Here is a 16,296-nt window from a genome sequence, read left to right as displayed (position 1 = left end):
GCAGCTGAATGCCTCCTTACAGCCAAGGGAGAACAATTAGCGAATTCATTCGTTTAATTCATGAATTTTCCTTCTATTTACACTTTAAACAAACATACCAGTTGTTTGCTTAGTTAACAAGCTCTGCCTTCATTATAAGCCATTAGTGGCTAGTAATAATTGAAACTGTGTTTGGATTTCAAAAATACAATAAACCCAATTAATTTCACCCTTAGGAATATGGAATTTGTCTGATTGACCTGTGCTAGGCAGAAGATTGTGTCTTTGCCCTTTGCATGAAGGGTTTGCTAAATCATTTTCTAGCCATAAACAGGAATTTCTCATAAGAAAACTAAACAAAATAAGTTAAATCCTAATGCTTATAAGGAGCCAGGCAGCAATAGAAATTAGTGAATGGGTTGGATAGAGCATCCTCTAAGAAACACTTGGTCTGCTTTTGATGGGGACATGGATATAAGAAATATTTCACTTTTTATCCTGTGATAAGAAGGAAAAAAACCACACCATGATTATAAATGACAAGGAGGCTCAGCCAGTGGCAGGGAGACAGGAGGGAGAAGTTGGGACCACAGCAAACTGGAGAGCCCAAGCCCTGTCTGAAAGGACCGGCTCCGATTCAGCTGCAGTTACTACATAAGAATGCAGGCCTGTGATGAGGGACTCCCAAGCGTTTTTTGCCTGCTTCTCGGATTTCACCAGGATGAATCATAACAGGGACCTGATAAATTCCTATCTTTGAAATGCTCTGTACCGCTTCTTATTGTTCTTAGGAAATGATAAAATATTGCCCTTTGGCATTAGACATGTGTGTGTATGTGTGTGTGTGTGTATGTGAACAGAATAAATACGTGTCCACTTCTAAAAAAGACCTGGGCCTAGTGTGGCCACATCTTTCAAATTTTTGACGTAATTTGAAAACCTGGATTTCTGAGAAATGAGAAAGAGGGCGACACCAGGGTGCCATGGCTGACCGTGTGAGACCCAATTCCTTGTCCATCCTCCACTGTAGAGTCAGAAAACACCAAGAAGCGTCTTTCCCGTGCTGCCTTACAGAGACTAAAGAGTAGGAATAGCTAGCAGGATAGCTAGCAGAGACCAATCCCAGCTACCTCCCATAGCTGAGATTCCTGTCAGTCTTTGTAAATGGGAAGTTTGTAAATCTTCCTATTTATGAACTTTGGCAGTGAGTTTTTGCTATTTAAGCTGATGCTGTGCAGCCACCACAGTGCAGCTCAGCAGCTCTCAGAGTTGTGGTCTCTGGACCGGCCACATTAGCATTGCCCGGGAACTTCACAGAAAGACAGGTTCCTGGGCCCCACCCAGGCCTACTGACACAAACTCTCTTGGGATGAGGCCCAGAGCTCTGTTTTGACAAGCCTTTCAGGTGGGGCTGCCAGCTTTTAGCACATATTTCATGGAACATACACCAAAAAAATTATTCGTTGTTTATCTGAAATTCAAATTTGACTGCATGTGCTGTTTTCTTATCTAGCAGACCTACCTCCAGGTGCTCCTGATACACGCTGGTGTTGATCAAGCAAAACGTGTATGAGCCAGGCTGCTTGTGTTTGAATCTGCTTTGACACATACTGACCCTGGGATTTTAGGCAAGTGACATAATTTCTGTGTGGCTCGGTTTACTTCCATGTAAAATAGGCACGATACTAATTTCTTCCTCGTGGGGTGGTTGCTAGAATTGAATGAATTAGCGAACATAAAATACAACTTTTCCTGGGAGAAAATAAACAATATATGTGTTTAGTATCATCATTATTTTATTTTTCTTTTCTTTCTTCTCTAATCATCACCACTGCTGCCACCACCCAGCCGCGAGGGAGTACGAGAACTCATCTTCCTTCAATTCTTTTTTCCTGGATCTTTGATTTATCAGAATTGATTCTAATGTGCTATTCCCCAAGGCCACCCTGTTGCTTGTTCCTACCCAGAGTTACCCTTGCTTTGAAATCTAGTTGACAGCGTGGAGGTCTGGCAGGGAACCCACACTTGCCTCCACCCCGACGTCCTGCTGCCTGAACTCTGTTGGCCAGCAGTGCCTCTGTGGTGCTCAGGCCTCTTGTCGGACAGACCAGCCTTGCTTCTCCATTTCTGCTTTCACCAGCCCAGCAGGGCAAGTCAGCAGCTTCCTGACCCTGTCTTGGGTTTTCAGATTTGCAGAGGGCCTCACTGGGTCTTGGATTCTTGCTATCAGTTGGGGAAACAGTGAATGCCTTCCTCATCAGTTAAATTCTCAGTACACTCTGGGAAATCCCCGCAACTTTTTCCAGACAAGGAACATGGGAAGATTTGATTTGTGGACCCAAAGAGTGTATTTCAAAGGAAAGCACTCACCAAATTGTCCTTGCCGAGAATGGCTGCAGGCTGCCCCGGCGCGTCCCTCCCTAAAGCAGCCCTCCAGGCCTCCAGGCCTCCACACGTGACAGACTTGTGCTTGCCGTGAAAACCACCAGGATGAGCTATTATGGCTCTCAGTTGTGCCATTTTATTGCTATTCTGGGAATGGAGCAAAACACATTATTTTATTAAATAAAGATTTTCTCTGTATCACAGTGGAGGCTAATTTTATTAGCTCTTTTTATGGGAACAAACATCATCGCCCTGATTGGGGAGGACGGAGGTGGGGGCCGTGGGGAGGTGAGGGAGTGGAATCACATTTTGTCATCTGCGCGCTCCAGTGAGGCCGCCGACATGGTTTAATTGGTTACTCACTTTAATTGCTTACTTAGCAGAAGAGTTCCCATCCTGCAGAAAATGCACAGCTTTCGTTCATAAGTAATTTACAGGTGATTCGGAAGACATGTTCAGGGCCAGGCTCACGCCTGGAATCCCAGCACTTTGGGAGGCCGAGGCGGGCGGATCACGAGGTCAGGAGATCAAGACCAGCCTGGGCAACATGGTAAAACCCCGTCTCTACTAAAAACACAAAAATTAGCCGGGCGCGGTGGCGGCGCCTGTAGTCCCAGCCTCTCGGGAGGCCGAGGCAGGAGAATGGCGTGAACCCGGGAGGCGGAGCTTGCAGTGAGCGCCAGTGCACTCCAGCCTGGGCGACACAGCAAGACTCTGTCTCAAAGAAAAATAAAAAAAGACATGTTTGGTTACAATAAATATTTGTTCATTTTGTGTGGGTATGGGTGTGTCCCCTGATAACCAAAATCTGTAGTCTCCAAAATGTGTAACTAAATGAATAGAATGTTCAAAGTTTGTTCAAAAACGAAGTTTTAGTTCTCATCTATGAGATTCTGGAACGTTGAAGGCAGAACACGTACTGTCAGATTCAGAGAGGGAAGGGAGTCCAAATGTAGTTGAAAAACTCAGTAAAATACTGTTTCTACCTCTGATTCTTTAGCTTTGAAACCTGAGACTTTCACGTGCAGCTTTTTTGATGACCATAACCAGCAGAACCGGCCCCCACCCCCACCCCCAGGCTAAGGCAGAGCAGCCAAGGCAGGTGTGGCCAACTCCGGAGAGTCAGGCAGCAGTGCCGCCCTGTTCCGTGTGCAGGCCCGAGGTCTCCACACGTTCTCTGTTCTCTCTGGGCAGCAACTGTTCCGTGGCAGGCCCGAGTCAGGTCTCCACACGTTCTCTGTTCTCTCTGGGCAGCAGTGCCGCCCTGTTCCGTGTGCAGGCCCGAGGTCTCCACACGTTCTCTGTTCTCTCTGGGCAGCAGTGCCGCCCTGTTCCGTGTGCAGGCCCGAGGTCTCCACACGTTCTCTGTTCTCTCTGGATGTGTTGCCCGGGGTCAGAGGTGATGTCTCCGCGGCCGTGCTGGTCAGCAGCTGAGCCTTCTGTGTGGTCTGCAGAGCTGCCACCGAGCCAGAGGTGGTCTCCATGTTTGGTCGCTGCCATGCTGCTTTTCCTGCTAGCAACAGGCCACGGCTAACGCTGAAGCAGATGGTGAAGCTGGCCAGTGTTTCGTGTCCCCAGCCTCCCCTTCCGCCCTCGTGCCTCTCTCCTCCCCGTTGTCATCTGTGCTCTGCTTTGGAGCCTTTCCCTGGCTCCCATGAGCACACGTCTTGACCCTTGCTAGGATCCGGGTATCCCTCATTTACATCTCCACGCGATGTGAAACCGTAAGCTCCTCTGAGAGCGCTTAGAAGGTAAACCAGATCATAAAGCTGGAGCTCCTAGCCTCGGCGTCGTTGTTTGCTTCCCTGACGTAGCTGCCCACTTCCCTGTAGTGTCACTGCCACGTCTCTACCCTCGGCTTCTCTCTCCATCTTGTGAGCTGCCCACTTCCCTGTAGTGTCACTGCCATGTCTCTGCCCTCGGCTTCTCTCTCCATCTTGTGAGCTGCCTCCCCAGCTCCTCTTCTGTGTCCTTCCTGCTTTCTGTCTCCCTCCTTTTGTTACCTGTGTCTGCTTCCCTCAGCCTGTCGGCCTCTTTTGTAATGCACTTCCTTCGTCTTGTTTTCTTCCCTCATCTTTCTATCTGCTTCGTTCATCTCCATCTTTATTTCCCTTATCTGCTCCCCAGCTCCTTTCTCTGCTTTTTTCCTTGTCTACTTCCCTGTCTTTTTATCTGTTTCCCCATCTCATTCTCTACAGCCCGAATTTTGTTATCTTCTTGCCTCCTGTAGCCCTTTGAGTTTGTGACCTGCTTTAAACCATCTCTACTTGAAAAGAATACAAGGCTTTAGCAAAAACAGATGACAGGTGGAGACCAGGGCGAGGTAGACTTGTGTGTCACCCTCCTGGGGACAGACCTAAGTACCTTTGTAAGGGCTTGTCTAACACGTGTCCCTGTGACGCACTGGGGACTCCCAGTGTAGAACAGGGTTATGAGGAAGGAGACATTGCTCTTTGGGGGCATCAGCAGTGGAGTAGTGATGCCCCCTACGGCCTCTGTACCCTTGTATCCTACCTTCCTCTCACGAGGAAGAGGCCTGCTCACCTTGGGCCAGTTCCGGCTGTGACGTAGACTGAGGGAACAGAGGTCTCAGGACGTGGTTGATAGCTTCCCATTGGTGCCTCCTGAAGACAGAGCTCCTGGGAGAGTAATGATCGTGAAGCCCGTGGGCTTGAGCTGGCACAGAGGGACGGGAGCCCAGAAGCCACAGGTTGAAACCCAGTGACACTGGGCAGAGTGGATCAGAGTGAGGCTTTGGAGTCTGGACTGTGTTTAGAGTCCAGGCTTTAGCTCCAGTCTTGGCTCTATTGCCTGCCAGCTGTGTGACCTTGGGCTAGTCAGTCTCCCTCTCTGCACCCCACTTTCCTCGTGTATAAAATGAGATAATAAAATCAAATAATAGAACCATCCTGAGGTTGTGGGTAGAGCAGTGAGACGGCATGTATAAAATACAGTGCCCGGCACGCAGCAAACACTGAGCGGTGAGTCTCTAGAAGGAGAAGATGTTTGGGTACAGGAATAAGGAATGTGGCTCTGGGGCCTTCCTCAGTCTCTCCGCCGTAGTCACATTCGAGTCAAAATTCATTTAGGCAAATGTGTGGATGTTTTGCTATTTTTTTTTCAGATTTTAAAAAATTGTTTTAATTTTAATTTTTTGTTGCTGTCGAGTCGGAGTCTCGCACCTTCGCATGGGCTGGAGTGCAGGGGCGCAGCCTTGGCTCCCTGTAACCTCCGCCTCCCAGGTTCAAGCCATTCTCCTGCTTCAGCCACCTAGTAGCCGGGATTACAGGCACCCGCCACCACACCTGGCTAATTGTTTATATTTTTAGTGTAGATAGGGTTTCACTATGTTGGCCAGGCTGGTCTCGAACTCCTGACCTTGTGATCCGCCCACCTCGGCCTCCCAAAGTTTTTCAGAATTTTTTAGAAAACACTTCTACTAACCTTAAGCCTTTCTTTCAAACCCAGATCCCCTTACACATTGATCAGACGTAGCAAGTTTGCTTCAAGTTTTTGGAACTGGTTTCCACTTTAGGCTACTGAAGGTCCCATATCCCCAAAAGACTATCCCTTCATCTCCTCAGCCCCCCGTTTAAAGATTACACACCGCAGTCGGGTGGGTGCCAGATGAGGAAAGCGGAAGACGCGGATTCCCTCCCGCGCAAGGAGGGTCCCGCCAAACTGTCTGGGCCACCCCCCAACTTTGGCTTCAGGACTGCGGAAGCATCTCCTGCATTAGGCTGCATCCAGGAGAGAGGGACTAAGGGATTTCGTTTAGAAATAGGGGCAGGGGCTGGGTGTTGGGCTTGTCAGTGCGTAGGTGAGTGTTGACATACATCACCTCACACGCCTGATGAAGGAAAGAGGCGACAGCCTCGGAACCTAAGCGGGCAGAGAGACACTTTGTCTCCCTTTCAGATGGGCCTGGGCTACTACGAGTCTACATTTCACTTGTCCAGTTTGAATTAGCAAGTAATGAAGTCACACAAGCAGAAGCTGCTGCTCGTGATTATAAGACCCTTAGAACTATCCCGCTGGACTTCAGAGGGCAACAAGCCTGGCTCCCCTCTCTCTCGGGTCTTCCTTCATCTCTGTCACGGGATATTGGCCTGCGCATGTTGAAATTGTGAAAAGCGTCAAGTCCGTGAGAAGTACCAGCTTGATAAACGTAAGTCTGCATGATTCCTCCCGAGTATCTGTGTGAAAAGTAAACTTGCGGCCGGGCGCAGTGGCTCACGCCTGTAACCCCAGCACCTTGGGAGGCTGAGGCAGGTGGATCCCCTGAGGTAGGGAGCTTGAGACCAGCCTGACCAATGTGGAGAAACTCTGACTCTACTAGGAATACAAAATTAGCCGGGCGTGGTGGCTCATGCCTGTAATCCCAGCTACTCTGAGGCAGCAGAATCGCTTGAACCTGGGTGGCTGAGGTTGTGGTGAGTCCAGATCGCGCCATTGCACTCCAGCCTGGGCAACAAGAGCGAAACTCCGTCTCAAAACAAAAATGTAAACTTGCTGTCTGTGAGGGGAATTGGGATCTGCTCCCGTAAAATGGGAGGGGTGACCTGGGGGCTCTTCTTGCCCTAACGGCAAGCAATGGCCCGTCCTCTGGGTTCCTTCCACCCCTGCAGCCTGCTGGAACCTGCTGTGGCAGCAGCATCTCGCGCGGCCGCTGCGTGCTGGGTTGTTCCATCCACAGCAAGATGGGCCGTGCTGGTCAGGGCCCCACGGAAAAAGCACAAATAAATCAAACACCAGCTCCCACTTAAGATCTGATGAAATTCTCCATTTCCGCTCCAAACTGAATTCCTCCCGAAGGATGGGAGCAGCTCTGGGAGTAATGAGGCACTCCTTCCTCCTCTGCTAGAAACATGTTTTAGATTAACAGACGCAGCCTTCTAATCTGGGTGGGTAGGTAGCGTTCAGGAACAGCCTTGAGAGTGTTTTCAGACCAGACATGATATTTTTAATCTCGAGGGGCCAGGCGGCAGACGCGCAACACGCTTGGCCTCGGCGGCGGAGGCGGCCCCAGAGGTGGTCTCCTGGGGAGGAGTGACAACGTGGGAGTGTGGCTGCAAGCCACAAGCCACCCCTCCTGCCACCTCCTCTCCTCCACCACTTGGAGCCAAGAAGAATTTATGGTGGGGAATAGAAGCGAGAGGGCTTGTGCTTTTTGAGATTTGAAATATCACTTTCCTTCCCATCTCTTATTTGGGAAAAATAGTACACTGTGATTAAAAAAAAACCATGAAAGAAACGTTTTTAGGATGAAGATGTCATTGAAGTGATTATCTTCCATTCTCTGTAATGGTGATGAATCGACAGTCTGGCATTTGTAGAGGCATTTGACACCGACTCTTTCAGGGGGAAAAAAAGAAACAATTTTCCAGTGAACCTTGTCAGGGGGAAGACTGATCACCGGCAGGCCGGCTCGGACCCTGAGCATAGTTCCAAGAAGATAGGGATGAGGAGGAGCCGGGCCGCGTGCAGGGATGAGGAGGAGCCGGGCCGGGTGCAGGGATGAGGAGGAGCCGGGCCGGGTGCAGGGATGAGGAGGAGCCGGGCCGGGTGCAGGGATGAGGAGGAGCCGGGCCGCGTGCAGGGATGAGGGGGAGCCGGGCCGCGTGCAGGGATGAGGGGGAGCCGGGCCGGGTGCAGGGATGAGGGGGAGCCGGGCCGGGTGCAGGGATGAGGGGGAGCCGGGCCGGGTGCAGGGATGAGGGGGAGCCGGGCCGGGTGCAGGGATGAGGGGGAGCCGGGCCGGGTGCAGGGATGAGGGGGAGCCGGGCCGCGTGCAGGGATGAGGGGGAGCCGGGCCGCGTGCAGGGATGAGGGGGAGCCGGGCTGGGCTGGTGAGTCGAGGCTGAGGTAGGAGTGCTGTGTTCTACAGGTCCATTCTGTTTCGAGGGTGGACATGAGATAGATTATCTGTTGAGAAAGAAATACTTAACATTATTCCTTGAAGTGAGCTAAAGAAAATTACTTTTCTTCACTCACCGTTGAAAAAAAAGCAGTCTAAAAACAGATAAGAGGTTAAATCTACTTAACATGAGAAATTCAGACATTTAGGATCCGAGGGAGGGAAGGAAATTCTCCTTGAGAGAATATTCTGTTGGTCCTTTTATGTCAGAATTTTGTCAGCAGCCTCTAAGAAAGGTTATCAAAACCTCATCCACGTGTTTGGTTTCCGTTTAAAAAGAAGCCTTTTCCTTCACAGGGAAATAGCCCCAGAGTATCCAGTAAGTCAGACCCAAGCTCAGAGGCCGCACGGCCCGGGAGGCTTTCGAGTCAGGGTCCCGGCGGAAAACTGCTTTTCAGGGAGAAGGTCATGTTTCCAGAGAGTGCGGTCATTTCTACGGGTAACGCCCTTCCTCCTGAGCCGCAGGATGTTCGGGACCTTCAGGCGTGGCCTCCCTCAGGACGGTGGGAAGTGCATTTACCCCCGACTCCGAAGAAAGGACTGAAGATGGCAAAGGGGACGTTTAGGTGGAATTCTGGCAACGCCGGGGCCTGTCCCGAGGCCAGCAGGATGGACCCAGGCCAGGTGGTGTCTCCAGAACACTGAAGGGTGGGGAGGGAAGTCTGGTGCAGACAGCAAGGACTGCTCAAGGGGAAAATGAAAGGGTGGGAGAAAGAAGTGCCACCCCCACACGGCTGCTATCGTGCCTTCCCTCAGCCCTCGCAGCCTTTTATGTTTGCATCAACGGGCCCTGGTGAGGCTTCCGCGCTGGCACAGAAGCGCGGGCAGGTCCCCGGACAGCGGAGGCTTTTTCTCCGTGAAGTCTCAGAGCGATTTCGCAGTCGTCCACTCCCAGAAGCTTCCTGGCCGGAGTCCGCCCTCCAGTCTCCGGAAGGACGTGCACGTCTGTCTCTCTGGCTGGGGACCCTGCCCGCGCAGGCTTGCCCTCCAGCCTGTTTATAAGGCCTGAAGTTACTTCTGTTTTGTTTTAGCCCAAAGGGTGAACTGCTGCCAGCAGTATGTCTGGAATGTTATTTACTTGGTACATTTCTGTGGCTTTTCTTTGTAGCATTGCACATGCCAGAGCCATTTACTTGAAAATGCCAGGTTGCACAGTTTGTCTTCTCGACGGGGTGACTTTCTCAGTTAGGGGAGTTTAGTTTCTGTGTCTCTCAGCTTCTTCCTTCCTTCCTTGTTTTTTTCCCCCGAGTTAGTGCTCTGAGCAATACTGTTGGTGCCTGTTGCATCACACCCCTTTGTCCTGAGTGCCCCAACTCCACTTGTAATTTCTGGGGTTTCTGGTGTCCTCTTCAGAGCGCCTGGCAGACGCTTTTTCATTTGCCTGCCTGCCCTGTTATTACTTCACATGAAAGCTGTCTGTTTTGGCGGACGTGACTGTCATGATTGCAGCTGAGCTCTGAGCTGAATGGGTGATGTTGTGTAAGGGAGCTCAAGGTGGGCTTTTCTCCGGTGGTGGCCGTGGGAGTGGAAGAAAAACCTGCGAGCCGTCTTGGCTTGTGCCGAGCTGACATGATGGCAAACAAATGACTTTTGAAGGGAGGAACCGGTGTGTACAGTCTCCCAATTTGGAAGGTTTCGCAACTGTTTTTGTTCAACTGAAGGAGGAGAGAGTTTGTAAGGGCAAATTCTTCATTAGGAAGACTGTAAACAAGTCCTGGAAAAAGGATAATTGCTGAAGGAGGAGGCATGGAAGGTATTTGACGGGCCTCTTTCGTCAGCTCCCCTTTTTCCCATGTCATCTATGCAGTTTTAATGGTGGTATTTTGGGTTTTAACACAAGGTATGGAAAATGAGATTAGCTAAATCTCCCTGTCTGGTGCCAGTCCTGGGGCCGTTTGCACACCTGGGTGGGATAACTCCCTGCTTTCTTTCTCTCTCTCAGCACACTTTTGTTCTGTCATGTGAGTCCATAAGCACTTGCAGATACGACGGAAAGCTTGGCCTTACACAGGCGCGGGCTTTATTCGGGCCTCCTGGAACCCTCGGCCCTCCCCAGCAGCTGCCAGTGTGTTCACATCAGAGCCGGCCCCCGTGCAGAATGGAACGTTTTTGCTCCGTTCTTCTCGGCTTTTTCTGTCCTTCTGTGTGACTTCTCAATTTGTTTGTAAGCTGCTCAGATTTTTGGCTGAAGGGTCTTCTTTGATCTCTCTCCTGACGGCATAAGCTTCACACGGTCACACCTGCTCTTCTTTTACAGTCCAGGTTTCAGAGGAAATGCTTCCACTGCCTTGTAATTTTTTTTTTTTTTTTGAGTGTAAAACTTTGGTGCAGGTTACTTATTACAGGTAATAGCCGTTTGATGATGGAGAAAACTGCTTGGCAGAAACGGCCACCTGAACTGCAGCCAGAAACCTAAACTGCCGCTTTATTTATGTCTGAAAGCATCTAAGCCACAAGCCTATCAGTCATGATCTAGCATGCACATGATAATAACAGGCTCGCCAGGCTAGGAAAGCTGCCCCATGGGATGGCCGGGAGGACAGGCTCTAACAAGACTCTGTACATCTTCTCCCCCATTCTCCACAGCCCACACATCATGTTCCTCTCTCAGAGCATCTTGACAGGAGGGAGCCATCTCTGTGGGACCCGCCTCTGCCATGAAATCGCCCACGCCTGGTTTGGCCTCGCCCTCGGGGCCCGCGACTGGACGGAGGAGTGGCTGAGCGAAGGCTTCGCCTCTCACTTGGAGGATGTGTTTTGGGCTGCAGCACAGCAGGTGGGTTAAGGTGACCCTAAGCCTCTCACTGCCCAGAGTCAAATTCCGTTTCTGGTCATTTGCTCACCCAGGAGCTGTGGACTGAGGGCCTGCTGTGCACTAGGCACAGACGTCGTGGGGAGATGGCTGGATAAACAAGCGAGGGAAGCCCCTGCTCCCCACAGGATGTGAAATCTAGAGGTGGGGAGAGTAGACAAGTGGATCAGCAGTGGGTCCAGTGTGGGAGGCCAGTCGTCTCCTTCTGTGGAGAGAAATGAGCCCCAGAGAGGGGCAGCGGGTCCTCTTTTAGAAGCAGTAAGCGAAGGCCGCTCTGATAAGGAGATATTTGAGCAGAGATGTGAAGAGAGGTCATGCTATGGCATACTCAAGCACTTCTTTGTGGTTGTGATTGTGGTGGCGTGTGTGTGCGTTGTGTGTGTGTGTGCGTCGTGTGTGTGTGTGTTTTAAATAAAGAGATTAAAACGTAAATCCAGAATCATCTCAGATGTCTGCTCACAAGTAATAAATGAAGAATGAAGCAGGGGTGGTATAGATTAGGGAATGGTGAGGACTGTGGCAGACTGACAGCTGCTGCTCAGCTCTAACCAGTTGTCATGGTGAAGGGAGGAGGGCTCAATATAACCTACACTATTAGTTTTTTAAGGTAGTTTATAATTCTGAACTTTTATGTGAAGTTTACTAATTTAAAAGATACCATGCAAGACAAACATACCCGAAGCCAAACCTGGTGCACACACTCCCAGTTTGCAACCTCTACCTTAAAGCATTCTAGTGAGGATAATAAGCAGCTGAACTGCCTTGTGCTTACTTTCAAGTTCCTAATTTATTTATTTTATTTATTTTATTTTATTTTATTTTATTTATTTTTTTAGACAGAGTCTTGCTCTGTCGCCCAGGCTGGAGTGCAGTGGCACGATCTTGGCTCACTGCAACCTCCACCTCCTGCGTTCAAGCGATTGTTCTGCCTCAGCCTCCTGAGTAGCTGGGATGACAGGCACACGCCACCACACCTGGCTTATTTTTGTATTTTTAGTAGAGACAGAGTTTCACCATATTGGCCAGGATGGTCTCGAACTCCTGACCTCGTGATCCGCCCACCTCGGCCTCCCAAAGTGCTGGGATTACAGGTGTGAGTCACCATGTTCAGCCTCAACTTCCTAATATGCGGGTCACTCTTTTTCCCCTGTCATCCTTGTCCCTTATACACTGTGCTATTTGGCATTTTCCAAAATTCCCAGGTTTGTGCATACCTGCATGATATTGTTCAAGATCCTTTGTCTGTTGAAATCTTATTTATTTTTCACTAACCAGCTGGAGGTCACCTTCTCTAGATAGCCCAGACTGATTACCTGACTCACAATTCAGCACTGCCCTCCTATACACTGTGGGTTCTCACGATACGTGGTACTTACCTTTTTAAACTTATTGTTCTGTTTTCTTTTCCTTCTACTATGTCATTTCCTTATCCTCGTACCTGGACTATGACTGCTTCAAATTGGAGCTGGGTCTTGCTTTTCTTACCCTGGCCATGGACCCAGCAGTGTTCTCATCAGTGTCCGCTGCTACATGGAGTCCTGTGAGGAGAGGCCACATGACAGACACAGAAAAGGCTCTGGGCTCTGAGTCAGAAAGACTGACTTCCGGTCCTGGCCCTGCCGTTCACCGGCTCTGAGTGTAGGTCGGTTAGGTAGCCTCCCCAAACCTCCGAGTCAGAAAGACAGACTTCCGGTCCTGGCCCTGCCGTTCACCGGTTCTGAGTGTAGGTCGGTTAGGTAGCCTCCCCAAACCTCCGAGTCAGAAAGACTGACTTCCGGTCCTGGCCCTGCCGTTCACCGGCTCTGAGTGTAGGTCGGTTAGGTAGCCTCCCCAAACCTCCGTTTCCCCATTTGTAGAATGGATATTAGAATGCCGAAGCTTGCGGGGTGAATGGGATCAGGTGTGAATGAGCTTAGCACAGTGCCCGACACGTGGAGAGTGTGCAAGAAATACCTGTTGCCTTCCTCTTTGTGTTTCCCTCCGCCTTACACACAGGCACTCAGCAGGGGTTTAATGTGAATGTACCTCTATCACCATCTCTTCCCTGGAGTGCCTCCCTTCGGAGACGATCCGATCTGAGCTGGTCCTGGAGTTGTCATGCGTTCCGGTCGTCTGATCATGACACCTCCGGCTTTGATCTCCTGCATCCCCAGAGTGCTCCTCCTTAGCCTTCCCTCTGCCTAGACTTCTAGGAGGCCACTCCTTAGTCTGTTGGCTTGGTCCTGCCTCTTGACTGATAAGTTTGCAAAGAGAAGTAAACACCAAGTATCGTCAGAATTCCGAGGTAGGAGAGGACAGGCCTGGGCGGGCCCAGAAAGCCTTTGTGGCTTCTGTTGTGAGCCTAAAGGGACAGCAGGAGCTGAGCTTTCTCTGTTGCTCCTTTCCCTTAACATGATAGGGGTCAGCCCCTCATCATCCTCGGAGGTACGTGCAGTAACTCTTCAAGATGCGAAAACATGAACACCCCTGAGGCAAAATGGCCGTTCTAGATTCCAGCACAAAGTTTGAGACGTTTCCAGAGCACGTCCGCCAGGCTGACCTCTCCCTTCAGTGGCGAGACTGAGTTGTTGCTGGCCCTGGCGAGTGCCAGCCTCAGACCGTCCAGGGAGTGGGGGAGCACCCTGTGGGGCAGGGGTGGGTGTGCCACCTCCCGGGCTGCTCTTGGCCCGCAGGCCCCACCAGAGATCAGGGATGAGGACACAGGGTGACGGGGTCACCGGGGTCACCTCGCTGCCTGGGAGACTGTGCCCTGCAGCACTGAGCAGTAGGAAGCGTGGCGGGGCTGGGGGTGGGGTGCGGGGACATGTGAAATCCCAGGGAGATGGAGACCACCATCCACTCAGAGAGGCATCCGCAGGGATCTGTGAATTGAGTCAGTCGCAAGGTTGGATGGTGTAGCTTGTCATCAACTTGGAGAAAGTCTAAATGCCTTCACAGGCGTAGCAGTGTGCTCGGGCTGCCATAATAAATCCCAGAGACTGGGTGACTTAAGCAACAGACGTTTATTTCTCACGGTTCTGGAGGCTGGAGGTCCAAGGCCAAGGTGCCAACAGGGTTGGTTTTTGGTGAGGTCCCTCACTCTTCCTCGCTTGCAGACGGCCAGAAGCTGCTTTTTCTCTGTGTTCTCACACGGCCTTTCCTCTGGCATGCAGAGAGAAAGAACACTCTGTTAGCTCTTCCTCTTCTTAGAAGAACACCTGCCCTGTAGGATTAGGGCCCCACTCATGACTTACTTAACCTTAATGACCTCCTTGAAGGCCCTGTCTCCAAACACAGTCACACCAGGGTAAGGCCTTCAACACGTATATTTTGCGGAGACGCAGTTCAGTCCGTAACAGCAGGCACGTGGGGTCTGAGGATCATCCGGCCTCGGCCAGCTTCCCTGCACCTCACTCCCTCCCAGAACGGTCGTCTGCTCTGGGTCTGACGTACGCCTTGCCGTTCTCTAAGCACATCACACCCTTGCCTGGCCCGACGTGCCTTGCAAGTGCTTTCCCTCTTCCCGAAATCCCTCCTCCCCGGCCGACTCCTGCCTCCCTGAGCACCAGCGCTGCCACCACCCCCTCCTCAGGAAGCCCTGGTGGGCAAGGGGGCATCTGGGTTCCCCCGTCACCTCTCCCGTCACCCGCTCTCTGATGTTAGTTTTCCTGCCATCTCTCCCTCCCCTGGCTGCTCCCTGAGGCCCTGTCTGTATTGTCGCCAGGGCCTGGCAGAGACTCAGTAGATATCTGTTGAAGCAATTATCAGGAACGTTTGATTTCCAGAAACACCCGTGGATAGACGTCTTCCATCCCTAGTGGGTGCTCTGCTGCCCGCCCTCCCTCACAGAGGTCCAGGCCGTGTGGCCCAGTGAGCACACCATGGGACGGCAGTGGGTTCTGGCTCAGTAGGGCAGTGTGACGGCCTCCCCTCCCCCAGAGTCAGTCCAGGCAGCACTTGTAGTTATGTGCACACAGAACCATCTGGGTTGCATTAGCAGGCCCCGCTGGAAACAGTCCTTAACAAAATTGAGGGCTGGGGAACGTCGGAGGGGAACGGTGGGGCCTTCCCTCCTGTGCAGAAAGACAAAGCGGGAAAAGAGGACAGATCCAAGTGGAAATGGCCGCAAGGGAAGCCCACGCTGTCCAGACCAGGTGTGTGTTGGTGGGATGGGCGGGTTCCCGAACCAGGCAACCGCCGCCGAACAGCAGGCCCGGCTCCACTGCCAGCAGCACAAGCGAGCGTGCGCGGTTGGTTGGTTGTTTTAGGCACTAAGAGGCTCCGGTGGCCTTTAGGGTTCTGATGGAAGCAAGGTGAGAGCACGGGGCAGGCTATGTTGTCCCCCATTGAAACCAAGCAAGCCATTTCACCAGCACCACAACAATGACGGTGTTTTGTGCATGTGTGTCTGTGTCTGTGTCTGAGCAGCTGGCCCCCCACGAGGCCCGGGAGCAGCAGGAACTGAGGGCCTGCCTGCGCTGGCGTCGCCTCCAGGATGAGATGCAGAGCTCCCCCGCGGAGATGCAGGTGTTAAGGTAAAACTGCGTTGTGATCTGCAGCCCTCTCGTTCCTTCTTTCCTTCCAGACATCTCCCTGCCACTGATGACATCTGCTGGGTTTCCTTTTTAAATTGAGCCGGGCGGGCTTCTCGTCCCCCCAGATGGGACGGTTATGTTCTAAGTCGTTCAGGGTGTGTGTTTTGATTTGCCTTCCGACATTTTCCTGGTGACTGTTTAGGAAAAAACTAGCATGAGGCCATTTCCGGGGGTCAGATCCTTCGTTTGAAGTTCTAATAGTCACTTTATGTGGTGGCTGCGGACGTGGCGAGGGTTGGGATTTGGCAGCCTGGCAGACAGTAACCCTGTAAAGCCAAAGGGGAAAAAAATCTTTAGGAAAATATTGATTCCTAAGTGTTTAGTGGTCACAGATGTGTGTGTCAATGGGCCCTTTTGTTTCCACCGTAGCCCGGCAGGAAGCCTCTGCTGCCCCCCGTGCAGGAGGATTCCATGGCCAGCTCCTGAGTTTTGTTTGTAGACTGTGGCTTGTGGCATGTGCAGGATTATTTCGTGCCATTTTTCCACGTGTGTCCCTCTCTGCTTCGCTCCTTTTCTTTGTAAAATGGTTGTCTGAAACCTGGTGCTTAGGCTCCGGGAGCACTGCGGTTGCTGTGGCAACAGAAGCTTCCGTCCACCCCTCCTCTTGAATAGAGTCAGATGCTTGGAAT

The 16,296-nt window shown here is 51.5% G+C and overlaps 1 protein-coding gene across 1 annotated transcript in view; it reads left to right on the top strand.

Annotated features, from left to right (window-relative positions):
- Positions 1–16,296, top strand: part of AOPEP (aminopeptidase O (putative)) — a 366,175-nt gene that overhangs the window by 186,639 nt on the left and 163,240 nt on the right. Inside the window, exons 6-7 of the mRNA XM_050760723.1 lie at positions 10,868–11,057; positions 15,501–15,607. Coding sequence (XP_050616680.1) covers positions 10,868–11,057; positions 15,501–15,607 — 297 coding nt within the window. The remainder of the gene's footprint in view (positions 1–10,867; positions 11,058–15,500; positions 15,608–16,296) is intronic.

The sequence above is a fragment of the Macaca thibetana genome, chromosome 15 (genome assembly GCF_024542745.1).
Source record: "Macaca thibetana thibetana isolate TM-01 chromosome 15, ASM2454274v1, whole genome shotgun sequence".
NCBI lineage: Eukaryota > Metazoa > Chordata > Mammalia > Primates > Cercopithecidae > Macaca > Macaca thibetana.
The sequence above is the reverse complement of the archived record's forward strand: the minus strand, read 5'-3'. Positions and strand labels throughout refer to the sequence as shown.